The 16,828-nt window shown below is 39.0% G+C and overlaps 1 protein-coding gene across 1 annotated transcript in view; it reads left to right on the top strand.

The window, feature by feature from the left end:
* Positions 1-5,631: 5,631 nt before the first annotated feature.
* Positions 5,632-16,828, top strand: part of LGSN (lengsin, lens protein with glutamine synthetase domain) — a 48,612-nt gene continuing 37,415 nt past the window's right edge. Inside the window, exons 1-2 of the mRNA XM_053711978.1 lie at positions 5,632-5,974; positions 15,007-15,197. Coding sequence (XP_053567953.1) covers positions 5,632-5,974; positions 15,007-15,197 — 534 coding nt within the window. The remainder of the gene's footprint in view (positions 5,975-15,006; positions 15,198-16,828) is intronic.

Raw genomic sequence — 16,828 nt, 5'->3', positions numbered from 1 at the left:
GCCACAGGGTTAAATGAGAAACCTGCAGCAGTGCAAGCAGCCACACTGAGGAGTGTGATGGTCAGTGAATGCCACCATGTTTATAAGCATAATTTAAACCTCACAGAGGAGCAGAAGAGTGACACTAAAGCCATCCTAGATGCATTAGAAGCTTTTTTCAGACCTTCTAAAAATGTCATATATGAAAGACATCTATTTGGCAGCTGCAAGCAAGAAGAAGGTGAAGCAATAGACAACTTTGTCACACGGCTAAGAGAAAAGGCTGCAAGCTGTGAGTATGGCTTTCTGAGAGATGAACTTATTTGTGACAAAATAGTTCTAGGTATTAATAGTGAAAGCACACGCCGCCTATTGAGGGAACATGATTTAAACCTACAAGCAGCAATTGAGATATGTCGCACTGCAGAACTTACTGACAAACATATGAGAGCTATGGAGCAGGATAAACAGTCTGACAGTATCAATGCAGCCTCCAAGCAACAGCTAAGCTTGAAGAACCACCAGCACAAGCTTCAGCACAAAAATCACCTACGCAACTCACCTATGAGCAAGCCTGCATCCTGCAAGTACTGTGGCAGTGTGCATGTACGAGAGAATGAACAGTGCCCTGCTTATGGGAAAATCTGTAGAGCATGTGGTAGACTAAATCATTTTGCTGGAGTATGTCTGTCAAGTAGAATGGAAGCAAGAAAGATGCACACAATTGAGAAAATGTCAGATTCTGAGCATGCACATTTACATAGCACTGAGGTGGTTTACTCAAAAGAATGCATTGGTGCTGTAAAATCTAAGGGCCAAAAATGGTTTGTAAATCTCAGACTAAATAATATATGCCAACCCTGCCAGCTGGACTCAGGTGCAACATGTGATGTCATGAGTTTAAAAGACAAGATGAAACTGGCACCTAGGGTACCTCTTCAGCCAAGTAGCACTAAATTGAAGTTATATTCAGGGGAACTAATGGATTCATTGGGACTTTTCCAAACAGAATGCAGCATACTTGAACATATTCACAAACTTGAGTTTGAGATTGTTGAGACCAATCAGAAACCACTATTGTCTGGTTCAACATGTGAGCGCCTGGGTCTGATGCAGTTCACCATTCCTGCTGAACTACACAATGTTGATAATCAGCCAGCAAAATCCCTGACTAGGCCACTGACAAAACAGCAAATCCTAAGTGTCTATAATGATGTGTTTGATGGCCCAGTAGTATCTGTTCCAGGAGAGGTACATTTTGAACTTGATCCTAGCATTCCACCAGTACAATGTGCCCCACGCAATGTGCCAGTAGCCATTAAGCCGCAGGTCAAAGCACAACTGGATAAGTATGAAGCTGAAGGACATCTTACTTCAGTATCAGAGACTACGGATTGGATAAGCAACATGGTAGTTATTAGGAAGCCTGAGAAGATCAGAATTTGCATTGATCCCAAGTTTCTGAACATGGCCCTGGAACGGTCACACTACTTAATGCCAACACTTGACGACGTTTTGCAGAAACTACCCAAAGCACGGGTTTTTACACTTGTTGATGGAAGAGATGCCTTTTTACAGTGCAAACTGGATGAAAAGAGTAGCTACATGACCACCTTCTGGACTCCTTGGGGCAGAAAGAGATGGCTGAAACTGCCATTTGGAGTCTCTGTAGCACCGGAGGTGTATCAGCGAAAGCAGCATGAACTATTATGTGGGCTCCACGGAATTGAGCCAAATGCCGATGACATTCTTATAGTTGGCTGTGGTAATACAGATGAAGAAGCTGAGCATGACCATGATGAGAATCTAAAAGCGCTAATGGATTGTTGCAGGCAGGTGATGCTGAGACTCAGCGTAAAGAAATTGCAGTTCAAGGGGCAAGAAGTTAGTTTCCATGGACATATCCTGTCCTCACAAGGCTTAAAAGCTTACCCAGATAAGATTAGAGCCATTGTAGACTTGCCACACCCTGATGACACCAAAGTGGTACAGCGTTTTATTGGCTTTGTCACATACCTAGCAAAATTCATGCCGCACTTGTCTGAGGTGTGTCAGCCATTGAGAAGACTTCTGGACAAAGATGAAGTTTGGCACTGGCTTCCCAAGCATGACCAGGCAGTGAAGGAGATAAAGCGCTTGGTCACCGCTGCCCCAGTGTTGAAATATTATGATGTCACAAAACCTGTCGTAATGCAAAGTGACTCAAGCAAAAATGTCCTAGGATGTTGTCTATTGCAAGAAGGTCAGCCAGTTGCATATGTGTCCAGAGCTCTTTCGTCAGCCGAGCAGAATTATGTTCAAATTGAAAAGGAATGTTTAAGCATTGTTTGCTTGCCAGCGTTTTCATCATTATCTTTATGGCCGGGATACAATCAGAGCTGAAACTGATCACAAACCGCTAATAGCCATATTCAAAAAGCCCCTTTTATGTGCTCCCAAGCGTTTGCAGAGCATGATGCTTACATTGCAGCATTACAACCTCAATGTTGTCTACAAGCCAGGATGTGAAATGTATATCAGTGATACCCTGAGCAGAGCTACAACGGATCATGTGGCACCCGGAGGTGAGCATGAGAATCATACAGGTTAGGAGATGGAACTAGCGCCTACTCTGTGCCCTTGGCTCGGGGGAGGGGTGTAACCTAGTGACCACCAATAGAAGTCAAGTAAGAAAGGGGACCCCCCAAGCGCCTACCAAACCGGAGGCAAAAGGGGATAGCACTACAAGTGTACTAAAATTAATAAATTTAATAACAGTTTAAAAACATACAATACATATCATGGATCCATGAGAAATAATGACAGATAAAAACAGTAAATCAAGATATACAAACAATGTGCAAAATTATCAACAACAGATAATCAGCAACCGATAATCACAGGTGCTAGACTGAGGTTGCACGGGAATGGGTAATGGGTGTTAAACCATATAAATCCAAATGACTAATGTCCAGAAATGTTCAATAGTGCAAAAAATCCAAAATTAAACATAAAAATAAAAATCCAAAATCAACGTGGAAAAATCATGTGTGTCTTTGAAAAATGTGTCTTTAAAAAATGGTGAATTGCAATTCTGTGGCGAACAAAGCACAAATGAAAAAGGAATATGCAGTGTAGACAAAGTGAAAAATAGTAAAAAATAGTAAAAAATAGTCACCCAAACCTAAATGGATATTCCTTGTAGTGGTCCCACAGTGTAGATATATCCTTGAGGGTGTGAGAAGAAGATTTTAATTCACACCTATTTGTACACATAGCTTGCAAGTGAGCTACAATCGATACATACAAAAAAAGTGAAATTTAAATTTTTCTTTTTAGTAGATATGTTAGGTCTGTCCGTATTTAATAGATATAAGATAAATATGTCCTTCTCTGTATAACCCGGAACTGACATGTTTGTCTCATATTAATCCTCTGTATCACCTTAGCCTATCACGTCTATCCTTAGGAGTAAGAACGGACCGGAAATAACCTCACAATTCAGCGAAACCGGAAGTACGACTCCGGGGACATTCCGGAACCGGAAATGACGTCACATTTTGCCGTTACCGGAAATAATACTCCGTGGGCAATTTTCAACACTCCATATAGTAGAATCACACTCTAAAATTATTATCCATGACTCAATCTGGCTAGATGAATCACTATAGCCAGATTCTGGCACAATAAGTCGGGTGTTTTAGAATTGTGCTAAATTTTGCTATATTATATGCAGATACACCAAAAGTGACATCCGTGTCCTTATCAACCGGAAGTCAAAATCCGGTATTAACCCTGATATTAAGTAACTACACACATGCAACAGATATCATGTAGATTACCTTCCTTATCTAAGCACACACAGATTAGTTGGTTAGGACCAATATAGGAATAATATTGGAGGAAATGCCCATACTACGAATACAATGCCCATACCCACAATGCAGTTAACAGGAAGTGGGCGGAGCTTAAAGTTTTGGTACAAAAATTAAATTTGATCATTGGCTGCAATACCCTTTATAAGGACACATTTTCCTAAATAAACTCAGTCTTGATAAAGGCCTTACTGGGGCCGAAACGCATCGACTGAGTATTGGTAAGCCTATTCCCTTTTATGCATTATTGTGTGAACTTACCTGCACCATATTTTTCTTTATAATTTTAGGTGGATATCGTTTTTTGGGCCAATCTGGTTCAGACTTTGATCCTGTTTTTTCACTCCTGCGGACACTGCTTCTCCTCTTCTCACACCCTCAAGGATATATCTACACTGTGGCACAACTACAAGGAATATCCATTTAGGTTTGGGTGACTATTTTTTACTATTTTTTATTATTTTTTTACTATTTCTCACTTTGTCTACACTGCATATTCCTTTTTCATTTGTGCTTTGTTCGCCACAGAATTGCAATTCACCATTTTTTAAAGACACATTTTTCAAAGACACACATGATTTCTCCACGTTGATTTTGGATTTTTATTTTTATGTTTAATTTTGGATTTTTTAATTTTGGATTTTTTGCACCATTGAACATTTCTGGACATTAGTCATTTGGATTTATATGGTTTAACACCCATTACCCATTCCCGTGCAACCTCAGTCTAGCACCTGTGATTATCGGTTGCTGATTATCTGTTGTTGATAATTTTGCACATTGTTTGTATATCTTGATTTACTGTTTTTATCTGTCATTATTTCTCATGGATCCATGATATGTATTGTATGTTTTTAAACTGTTATTAAATTTTTATTATTTTATTAATTTTAGTACACTTGTAGTGCTATCCCCTTTCTTACATGAGCATCATACAGTTTGTTTGCTGCAACAGAAACAAACTTTCTTTGCTGAAGTCAATCAAGCGGACTATCTAAATGTCACAGATCAGCGGCTACATCAGCTCATACAGCACACAGACAGAGATGCAACTTTACAAGCACTGAAGTCTATTGTTCTGATTGGGTGGCCAGATGAAAAGGATGCAGCACCTGCAATTGTGAAAGAATATTGGTCCTTCAGAAATAAGATCAGCATAGAAAATTGTATCTTATACAAAGGTCCAAGAGTCATAATACCAAAGTCACTTAGAGCAGAGATGTTATTATGCCTACACTCAAGTCACATTGGGGGTGAGGCATGCTGCAGACAACCTTGTGATACTCTTTACTGGCCCAACATGCAAGGTGAAATCAAAGACTTTGTCAGCAATTGTCCCACTTGCAATGAATATGCACATTGGCAACAAAAAGAAACCATGATGTCACATGAGATACCTACACGTCCTTGGCAGATCGTCAGTATAGACTTATTCAACTATGCAGGAAAAGAATATCTGATATTAGTTGATCATTACTCAGACTTCTGGGAAATTGAACTTCTTCCTGACTTATCCACTGAAACTACAGTTAAGAGGTGCAAGGCTCAGTTTGCACGTCATGGACAACCAGATAAAGTGATCTCTGATAACGTCCCTCAGTTTGCAAGCTTACAATTCAGTAAATTTGCCACTGAATGGGAGTTTGAGCATGTGACTTCTTCACCACGTCATCCACAGGCTAACGGCAAAGCTGAATCTGCTGTGAAGATTGTTAAAAATTTATGCAAGAAAGCACAAAGTGATGGTAAAGACCCGTGGAAGGCCATCTTACATTGGAGAAACACTCCAACCGAGGGCATGGATAGTAGTCCGGCACAGAGACTGATGTCAAGGAGATTAAAGACCTCCTTACCAGTTGCCAACAAGCTACTTGAACCCTCTGTGATACATGGTATACCAGAAAAGTTACGACTTAAGAGGCAAGTGTTCAAGGCACGATATGACACATCTGCCAGAGATTTGCCTGAATTGAATATTGGGGAACGAATCCGTATACAGACTAATATTAATGACAGTCCTGAGCAAGCAGGTATACCTCATGGCAGTCAAGCACAGAGCATGCCAGTAAGTATTGAAAAGAGCCCATTAACCTCAGAGAGGGCTAAGAAACTCTTTGTACAAGGAGGGCCAGTCTTCACCCGTAGTGGCAGACATTCACAACCGCCCAAGAGACTTAACCTGTAGAATGTGTTATTACAAGGACTCATCCAAATTTCACAATGTTGATTTATTAACACTAAAAGAGGGAGATGTTATGGGTGTTATGTTTAGCTTTTATGCAACTCTATGATTTATTTCTATTGCACTTGTTTCCTGTTTGGCATTTCCTGTTCCTGTTAGTTCTCTGCTAAGATCATGGCTTCTGTACACTAATGCTTGTACTGTCATTATTTACACCACATGAAACAATCTCCTTTAACCCTCTTAGCACGGAAGCCTACAAGCCCAGCTGTTTAGTAGATCACCTTCATGAGAGCTGATTTACAGAAGTGGCAAGGCCCGCTACCCATTTGTCCCCTATAAATGCTATCTTGCATATCATACCTATGTTTAAAGCACTGTGGAATTTGTTGGCTCTCTACAAATAACAATATTTGGTTCATCATACTTTCAGTTGAAGTTTGTGGTTACAATTAACAATGACCAACTCTTCTCAATTTGTACAGACAGTTTGTGAATCACTTGTCTCTTTCTGCAAGCTGTGAATACCGTGTATAGTTTTTGGTCTCTCTCTGGTTATGGGCCCAATGATCTAAAGCTCTCTGGTCTTGCAAGATTATGAAAGTCTCATCAGTATTATGAGATCCATTAAAGTATTTTAGGAAGGCAAACATTTGAGAGATGTACAGTGTTCTGCATGTGCAAGAGAGCATCTGCATTACAATATAATGCTCAAAAAACCACCTTAAAGATTTTGGTTATTTTCCCTCAATGCTGATGAGGTTTTGACCATCAGGCCCTATGAATCAGCATTTAAGCTGGTTATTGTGTTATTCAGTATGTTTAGTGTTACCTAATTCAGCTCATATGGAGCTAGCAAGTTCATTAGCTATGTTTGTATAGCAATCTTTTATTAACCATTTATATTTAACTAATTTAGGGCTTTGATTTAAATTACTTGTTATTGGATATTGATGAAAATGATTGTTCTTTACAATTCTAATAGTGCTGCAGTGGTTTGTTTGTGATACATATGGTATTCTAAGTTAATAGTGCCTTTTATATTATGCATTCTCTGAGTAATAGTCACCTTAGCAAGCCTTGGTATGTCTTTTGCATAATTGTTAATGCATGCCTTAACAAAAGCTTGATGGGTCTTTTCATTGCACTTTTGTTATAGACTGTGTGATTGTAACCTTCTTATTTGAATCTTCACATATGTAAATATATGTATAGTACATTGGGATATAATGCATTCAAACAAATAATTTTTCTAAACAAATACAAACTAACAAATGTTTCCTCTTAGAGACTTGGTTGTTTACTCTTTTGGAATTGTTGTGTAAAAAGTACCTGCTTTGGATCTCTCAATGTTTCTAGAAGCCTTAATACTTCATGTAGTCTTATGTACAAAAGTACATTTCTACTGGTGCACATTAAATACCGACAACAAAGTTCCTGCACCTGGGAACTTTTTTTAAAACACCAGCACCTAAGCCCTCTTCCAGTTAAATCCACAATTTTTAAAAACACAATTTCTCCCCTAGAGGTGTTATGTGTTGTGATAGTTTAACTACCTTGAGGGTGTTTTATGTATAATGGCAGCAATGCACTGCTGCAAAAGCAATAACCTATGCTGTACTCAACTCAAAAATTCAGCTATGGCAACCTTGGGTAAAACTCCCAAATATCTTACCCACCCTTTTTAAAACACTGTTCACTTAAACCCTTTGTCACATTAGTGCACTTATAAAAACCACAGCATTAATTGGAGTGAAGAGCATGAATGTAGGTAGAGTTAGACAGAAATGGAGTGGAGAAAGGATAGCCAGGAAAGTCATGGGATCTAAGGTAGAAGGAATTGCCAGGAGAAATAGTCCAGAAGGGCCAAATGAGGAAGAACATTTAAGGGGCTTTCAGACTCAGGTACACAATCTCCTGAGAGAGTTTGTCACTGGACAAAGGTTGAAGAAAAGATAAAGGCCTAGATTACGAGTTTTGCATTAGAGGCTGTGCGGTGCTAACGAGCAGTTTATGCTCACCGCTCACTTACAGACAGCACTGGTATTACAGGCTTTTACAAACCCGGCGTTAACCGCAAAAAAGTGAGCGTAGAGCAAAATTTAGCTCCACATCTCACCTCAATACCAGCGCTACTTACGTTAGCAGTGAGCTGGTTGTACGTGCTTGTGCACGATTTCCCCATATGAATCAATGGGGGAGAGCCGGCTGAAAAAAAACCTAACACCTGCAAAAAAGCAGCGTAAAGCTCCTAACGCAGCCCCATTGATTCCTATGGGGAAATAAGTTATGTCTACACCTAACACCCTAACATGAACCCAGAGTCTAAACACTCCTAATCTTACAATTATTAACCCCTAATCTGCCGCTCCGGACACCGCTGCCACCTACATTATACTTATGAACCCCTAATCTGCTGCCCCCAACATCGCCGACACCTACATTATATTTATTAATCCCTAATCTGCTGCCCCAATGTCGCCGCAACCTAACTACATTTATTAACCCCTAATCTGCTGCCCCAACGTCGCCGCCACTATAATAAATATATTAACCCCTAAACCACCGCACTCCTGCCTCGCAAACACTAGTTACATTTTATTAACCCCTAATCTGCCGTCCCTAACATCGCCGCCACCTACCTAAATTTATTAACCCTTAATCTGCCGCCCCTGTTATTAACCCCTAAACCTAAGTCTAACCCTAACCCCCTTAATTTAAATATAATATAAATAAATCTAAATAAAATTACTACAATTAACTAAAAAATTCCAATTTAAAACTAAATACTTACCTAGAAAATAAACCCTAAGCTAGCTACAATATAACTAATAGTTACATTGTATCTAGCTTAGGGTTTATTTTTATTTTACAGTCAAGTTTGTATTTATTTTAACTAGGTAGAATAGTTATTAAATAGTTATTAACTATTTAATAACTGCCTAGTTAAAATAAAGACAAATTTACCTGTAAAATAAAACCTAACCTACCGGGAGACGTCTTCACCCAACTGGGCCGAAGTACTCAACAAAGCCGGGAGAAGTCTTCATCCAAGCCGGGCGAAGTGGTCCTCCAGACGGGCAGAAGTCTTCATCCAGACAGCATCTTCTATCTTCATCCATCCGGCGTGGAGCGGGTCCATCTTCAAGACATCTGACGCGGAGCATCCTCTTCTTCTGACGGCTAAACACAGAATGAAGGTTCCTTTAAATCACGTCATCCAAGATGGCGTCCCTTCAATTCCGATTGGCTGATAGAATTCTATCAGCCAATCGGAATTAAGGTAGAAAAAATCCTATTGACTGATGCAATCAGCCAATAGGATTGAAGTTCAATCCTATTGGCTGATCCAATCAGCCAATAGGATTGAGCTGGCATTCTATTGGCTGTTCCAATCAGCCAATAGAATGCCAGTTCAATCCTATTGGCTGATTGCATCTACCTTAATTCCGATTGGCTGATAGAATTCTATCAGCCAATCGGAATTGAAGGGACGCCATCTTGGATGACGTCATTTAAAGGACCCTTCATTCTGTGTTTAGCCGTCGGAAGAAGAGGATGCTCTGCGTCGGATGTCTTGAAGATGGACCCGCTCCGCGCCGGATGGATGAAGATAGAAGATGCCGTCTGGATGAAGACTTCTGCCCGTCTGGAGTACCGCTTCGCCTGGCTTGGATGAAGACTTCTCCCGGCTTCGTTGAGGACTTCGGCCCGGTTGGGTGAAGACGTCTCCTGGTAAGGTGATCTTCAGGGGGTTAGTGTTAGGTTTTTTTAAGGGGTGGGTTTTAGAGTAGGGTTGGTTGTGTGGGTGGTGGGTTTTAATGTTGGCGGGGGAATTGTAATTTTTTTCAGGTAAAGGAGCTGATTCCCCACAAAAGGCCCTTTTAAGGGCTATTTGTAATTTAGTGTAGGGAAGGGCTTTTTATTTTGGGGGGGCTTTTTTATTTTGTTAGGGGGATTAGATAAGGTGTAATTAGTTTAAAAATCTTGTAATTTCTTTATTTTCTGTTATTTAGTGTTTTTTTTTTTTGTACTTTAGATAATTTTATTCAATTGTAATTAGTTGTATTTAATTTAGGTAATTAATTTAATTGTAGTGTAGTGTTAGGTGTAATTGTAACTTAGGTTAGGTTTTATGTTACAGGTAAATTTGTCTTTATTTTAACTAGATAGTTATTAAATAGTTAATAACTATTTAATAACTATTGTACCTAGTTAAAATAAATACAAACTTGCCTGTAAAATAAAAATAAACCCTAAGCTAGATACAATGTAACTATTAGTTATATTGTAGCTAGCTTAGAGTTTATTTTATAGGTAAGTATTTAGTTTTAAATAGGAATTATTTAGTTAATTGTAGTAATTTTATTTAGATTTATTTAAATTATATTTAAATTAGGTGGGGTTAGGGTTAAGGTTAGGGTTAGACTTAGGTTTAGGGGTTAATAACTTTATTATAGTGGCGGCGATTGGGACGGCAGATTAGGAGTTAATAAATGTAGGTAGGTGGCGGCGATGTTAGGGACGGCAGATTAGGGGTTAATAAAATGTAACTAGTGTTTGCGATCCGGGAGTGCGGTGGTTTAGGGGTTAATATATTTATTATAGTGGCGGCGATGTCCGGTTTGGCAGATAAGGGGTTAAAATATTTATTTTAGTGTTTGCGATGTGGGAGGGCCTCGGTTTAGGGATTAATAGGTAGTTTATGGGTGTTAGTGTACTTTTTAGCACTTTAGTTAAGAGTTTTATGCTACGACGTTGTAGTGTAAAACTCTTAACTACTGACTTTTAAATGCGGTACCAGTCTTGACAGGAGAGGGTCTACCGCTCTCATTTTGTCAGACTCGTAATACCGGCACTATGCAAGTCCCATTGAAAATATAGAATACGCAATTGACGTAAGTGGATTTGCAGTATTTCCGAGTCTGGCCAAAAAAGTGAGCGGTACACCTGTACCTGCAAAGCTCGTAATACCAACGGGTGTTAAAAAGCAGCGTTGGGACCGGCCAACGCTGCTTTTTAAACCTAACGCAAAACTCATAATCCTAGCTGAAAATTAATATACCATTTCACAAGCCCTATAATAAACATTGAGGCTCACAATAACACATAAGAAAAAAAGATTGTAATAAACAAAATTATGCACCCTGAGGAATTTAATAAAAATGAACATGCATGGAAGTTATTCCAGCTTCTGTTCTATCTCATGGAGTGCTGTTCTCTCTCTTTCGATTTTTATGCAAATTATACTTGGGTCACCCTAAGAGTAATGGGGAAACCAGACGTGGACTCCATGCACACTTGCCCTTAGAGAGATACAACTGCACCTCACTGACGAGGCCCATAGGAGGCCGAAACGATCGTCTGGGGTTGTTGCTTCCCTTGTTCAGAGAAGAATTGCCTGGTATTTCGGCGCTGGACTGTCATTGGGCAGGGTCAGACTGATATGCTTCAGGATATTTTTTCTCTGTGAAGGGGCATAGTGTGCAAAAAGAACGTGCACCCTGAGGAATTTAATAAAAATGAACATGCATGGAAGTTATTCCAGCTTCTGTTCTATCTCATGGAGTGCTGTTCTCTCTCTTTCGATTTTTAACGCTGCTTTTTAAGCCTAACGCAAAACTCATAATCCTAGCTGAAAATTAATATACCATTTCACAAGCCCTATAATAAACATTGAGGCTCACAATAACACATAAGAAAAAAAGATTGTAATAAACAAAATGATGCTCTTATTCTAATCATATGTATTGATTTTTTTTTTATAAATGAATCTGTATTCTGGACTTGGGAAATTGTTTATTGTGTTTATTTTTGTATTAATTGTATTTAAAAACATCACAAAGCTGCAAACAATAATCTTATCTTAATTCTTTTAATTTTTGTGATATCTTTAACCCCTTAACGACTGAGGACGTGCAGGGTACGTCCTCAGAAAAAAGGCAGTTAACGCCTGAGAACGTACCCTGCACGTCCTCAGTGTGGAAAGCAGCTGGAAGCGATCCTGATCACTTCCAGCTGTTTTCCGGTTATTGCAGGATGCCTCGATATTGAGGCATCCTGCAATAACATTTTTTACCCCTCCGGTGCAGAGAGAGCCACTCTGTGGCCCTCTCTGCACCGGACATCGATGGCCGCATTCGTTGGTGGGTGGGAGCTGAAGTGGGAGGTGGGTGGGCGGCCATCGATGGCTTCTTGGTCAGAGAGGGGGGCGGGATCGCCGGGGGCGCGCACGGGCGCGCGCGCGTGCACGGGGGGTGGTGGGCGGGCGCGTGCACGGGGAGGGAGCGGGTGGGAACCACTTACACTACAGAAACGTTTTTTTTATTATGGGGAGAAAGGAGGGATAAAATCCCTGATTAAAGTCATCTAAGGGATCTGGGAGGGGGTGGGGGATTAGTCTTGGGGGGCGGAAGCTACACTGCAGAAAAACCAAAAATAAAAAAAAATAAAGACATTTTTACATGCAAACTGGGTACTGGCAGACAGCTGCCAGTACCCAAGATGGCCCCCAATAAGGCAGAGGGGGAGGGTTAGAGAGCTGTTTTGGGGGGGGGTCAGGGAGGTTGGGGGCTAAGGGGGGGAATCTTACACAGCAGCATATGTAAATATGCTATATATAAAAAAAGGATACCTTTTATTTTAGTACTGGCAGACTTTCTGCCAGTACTTAAGATGGCGGGGACAATTTTTGGGGTGGGGGAGGAAAGAGAGCTCTTTGGGAGGGATCAGGGGGTCTGATGTGTCAGGTGGGAAGCTGATCTCTACACTAAAGCTAAAATTAACCCTGCAAACTCCATACAAGCTACCTAATTAACCCCTTCATTGCTGGGCATAATTCACGTGTTGTGCGCAGTGGCATTTAGCGGCCTTCTAATTACCAAAAAGCAACACCAAATCCATATATGTCTGCTATTTTTGAACAAAGGAGACCCCAGAGAAGCATTTACAACCATTTGTGCCATAATTGCACAAAATGTTTGTAAATGATTTCAGTGAGAAATCTAAAATTTTAAAAAATTTAACGTTTTTCTTAATTTGATCGCGTTTGGCGGTGAAATGGTGGCATGAAATATACCAAAATGGGCGTAGATCAATACTTTGGGTTGTCTACTACACTACACTAAAGCTAAAATTACCCCAAAAAGCTCCCTACATGCTCCCTTATTAACCCCTTCCCTGCATAATACACGCATGGTGCGCAGTGGCATTTAGCGGCCTTCTAATTACCAAAAAGCAACGTCAAAGCCATATATGTCTGCTATTTCTGAACAAAGGGGATTCCAGAGAAAAATTTACAACCATTTATGCCATAATTGCACAAGCTGTTTGTAAATAATTTCAGTGAGAATCCTAAAGTTTGTGAAAAAATGTGTGAAAAAGTGAACAATTTTTTTTATTTGATCACATTTGGTGGTGAAATGGTGGCATGAAATATACCAAAATGGGCCTAGATCAATACTTTGGGATGTCTTCTAAAAAAAAATATATACATGTCAAGGGATATTCAGGTATTCCTGACAGATATCAGGGTTCCAATGTAACTAGCGCTCATTTTGAAAAAAAGTGGTTTGGAAATAGCAAAGTGCTACTTATATTTATTGCCCTATAACTTGCAAAAAAAAGCAAAGAACGTGTAAACATTGAGTATTTCTAAACTCTGGACAAAATTTAGAAATTATTTAGCATGGGTGTTTTTTGGTGGTTGTAGATGTAGTGTAACAGATTTTGGGGGACAAAGTTAGAAAAAGTGTGTTTTTTTCCATTTTTTCCTCATATTTTATATTTTTTTTTATAGTAAATGATAAGATATGATGAAAATAATGGTATCTTTAGAAAGTCCATTTAATGGCGAGAAAAACGGTATATAATATGTGTGGGTACAGTAAAAGAGTAAGAGGAAAATTACAGCTAAACACAAACACTGCAAAAATATGAAAATAGCCTTGGTCCCAAATGGACAGAAAATGGAAAAGTGCTGTGGTCATTAAGGGGTTAAATAATTGGCAGGTAAAATGAAATATACTGTAATATTTACAAAAATACATGCATTGAGTTAATAATAAATATAAAAATGTAAACATAACATTAAATAAAACTTTCTTGCAAGAATGATCAAAGCTAATTATGAAGTAAAAGTTTCAACGTCACATGAAGAAACTGTAATCCACAACCAAATGGACACTTATGACAATGTTGAAGTAAACTAGGAGGGATGAGAATACAAAGCTTTCCCATGGGCTTACTATTTATCAAAACATTAGAGATCCTTAGATTTTTCCCCTGAATCACAAATCAAAATAAAGTGTTGTGAAATATCGTTATATGAAGAAATAATATATTTAAGGGACACTGAACCCAAATATTTTCTTTTGTGATTCAGATAGAGCATGCAATTTTAAGCAACTATCTAATTTACTGCTATTATGAATTTTTCTTCGTTCTCTTGATATCTTTATTTGAAAAACAAGGCATCTAAGCTTTTATTTGGTTCAGACTCTGGACAGCACTTTTTTATTGGTGGATGAATTTATCCACCAATCAGCAAGAACAACCCAGGTTGTTCACCAAAATTGGGCCGGCATCTAAACTTACATTCTTGCATTTCAAATAAAGATACCAAGAGAATGAAGAAAATTTGATAATAGGAGAAAATTAGACAGTTGCTTAAAATTTCATGCTCTATCTGAATCACGAAAGAAAGAATTTGGGTTTAGTGTCCCTTCAGTTGAAGAATTGAACAAAGTTATTTCTTATAATGTCAGCACATCATTTTACAAAGTTTAAAAGGGGGAAAATAAAAAAAAACAAAGATTCTGAAGTCGAGTCAAAAAACATCATGTAGTACAAATAATAGACGCCGTACTGGCTATGTGAAAAGTAGTTGTTTTTCCCCCTGATAATAAAGATAAAAAAAGATTGTGCAAGAGGTGTTTGAATTGACCAAACTAGATATTGTTATAATTTTTAAGACCATATTTTCTATTTCAGATTCTTCTCATACTATCAATGAAGAAATTTATCCAGCAAGCACTGAAATTCCAAATACTCTTCAAATAATTTCTCATGTTGAATATATTAAGCAGCAAATGGCAAGAGAAGACATACGCTTTGTTCGATTTGAAGCAGCTGACCTTCATGGAGTGTCGAGGTCAAAGACCATTCCTGCACGTTTTTTCCATGTAAGTCTGCTCAACAAAACATTTCAGTTATGTTCATACTTGTCTACAAAACACAACCCATTAAAAGTAAATTGGTTTTAAAAATAAGAACTTAGCAATCATTCAAATATTTTTAGTGCTGTAACTTTTGCATTCTATTGACACCTAATAATTTTAGTCACAGTTTAACATTGTGATCATACAAACAAGTAAGGTTCACAGCATTAATTATATTCTGATGTTCCTAGTTTCATAGATTTTTTTTCTGTTTATATTTATGTTAGGCTCATAAAAGATTGTATAACAGCCATAACTAATTAGCTCTAGCTACCTTTAGGGGTAATTAAAAGCTATCACTCTAAAAAGCAATAGATAAATGTATAAATTAATCAGAGAAAAAAAAGGGTATAAATACTGATGCAATAACAAAATAAAATCAAAATTTTAGACCACCATAAATCTGGTAAATTATAATATTACCAAAACAGGGTCCAGTATAAAACGCAGAGTCTGATGCAGCTTTTTCACCAAATGTATCATTCAAGCCAAATGGAGCAGGGTAGAAGCTTCACTCTGAAAAAAGAAACAAGATTCAAGTACAGTATTAGAAATAACATACATAAGCGCTATAATATTGCACTTTCAATGTAAAAACTTTATTTTCACAAAAGAAACAAAGACAGAAAAGTCCTCCCCTTCTCCAAACGGCCGGCGATCCTTTATAGTGCTCACAAGTGTCAAGGTTACTTAAAATTATTCAAAAAGATGCTGTCATGCCGCCTGGCCGCCACTTTGTTCGTTTCCATGGAAGCTGCAGTGAGCTTCGGGTGCCGGCGATGACGTCATCGCTGCGTGCCTCTCTTCCTAATGCCGGTCTGGATTCCTCCTGTGGCGTTAATCCGGCAGCTATGTAAGTACCTCACTTACATTCACCTGTGCCCAAGTATAGTTGTTGTTTCTTGTGCTCCTGGGTGCTGTGTTACTTTATGCTGGATTGCCATACTGTTATTGAACTCTGCCTGTCTGACCACTCTGCTTGCTTAACCCCTGAACTGCAGGATTGATATACTGTTATTGAACTCTGCCTGTCTGACCACTCTGCTTGCTTAACCCCTGAACTGCTGGATTACCATACTGTTATTGAACTCTGCTTGTCGGACCATTCTTTTGGTTTACCCCTGAACTGCTACACTGCTGGATTGCTTTCCTGTCTTGACCATTATCTGCCTTCTTTTTATTGCCCTGGAATCCCCTGTCTACCGTGAGTACTGCTTGGATTCTAAACTAGGGGCTATATCTGATATGCTCTACTCCTTTGCAGAAAAGAACGCTACTCCTTTTGTTGCACAGCCAGTCCCAGGTGCCAGTGCTGCAACATCTTTCCCTGCTTCTGGAAGTATACCCCGGATACCTTTACCTGACAAGTATGATGGTACTACTGATTGTAGGGGTTTTCTTAACCAGTGCAGGCTGCACTTTCGCAATGATCCTCACACCTTTCAGTCTCATCAGTCAAAGATTACTTTTATAATTTCTTTATTAAAAGACAAGGCCCTGACCTGGGTCTCTCCCCTTTTGGAACAGAGCGCTCAACTTCTGAACAATGCTGATGCCTTAATTTCTGCATTATCTTCTGTGTTTGGGACTTTTGG

Source organism: Bombina bombina, chromosome 4, assembly GCF_027579735.1.
Source record: "Bombina bombina isolate aBomBom1 chromosome 4, aBomBom1.pri, whole genome shotgun sequence".
Lineage (NCBI taxonomy): Eukaryota > Metazoa > Chordata > Amphibia > Anura > Bombinatoridae > Bombina > Bombina bombina.
Note: the sequence above shows the minus strand (reverse complement) of the source record. Positions and strands in the feature narration are given on the sequence as shown.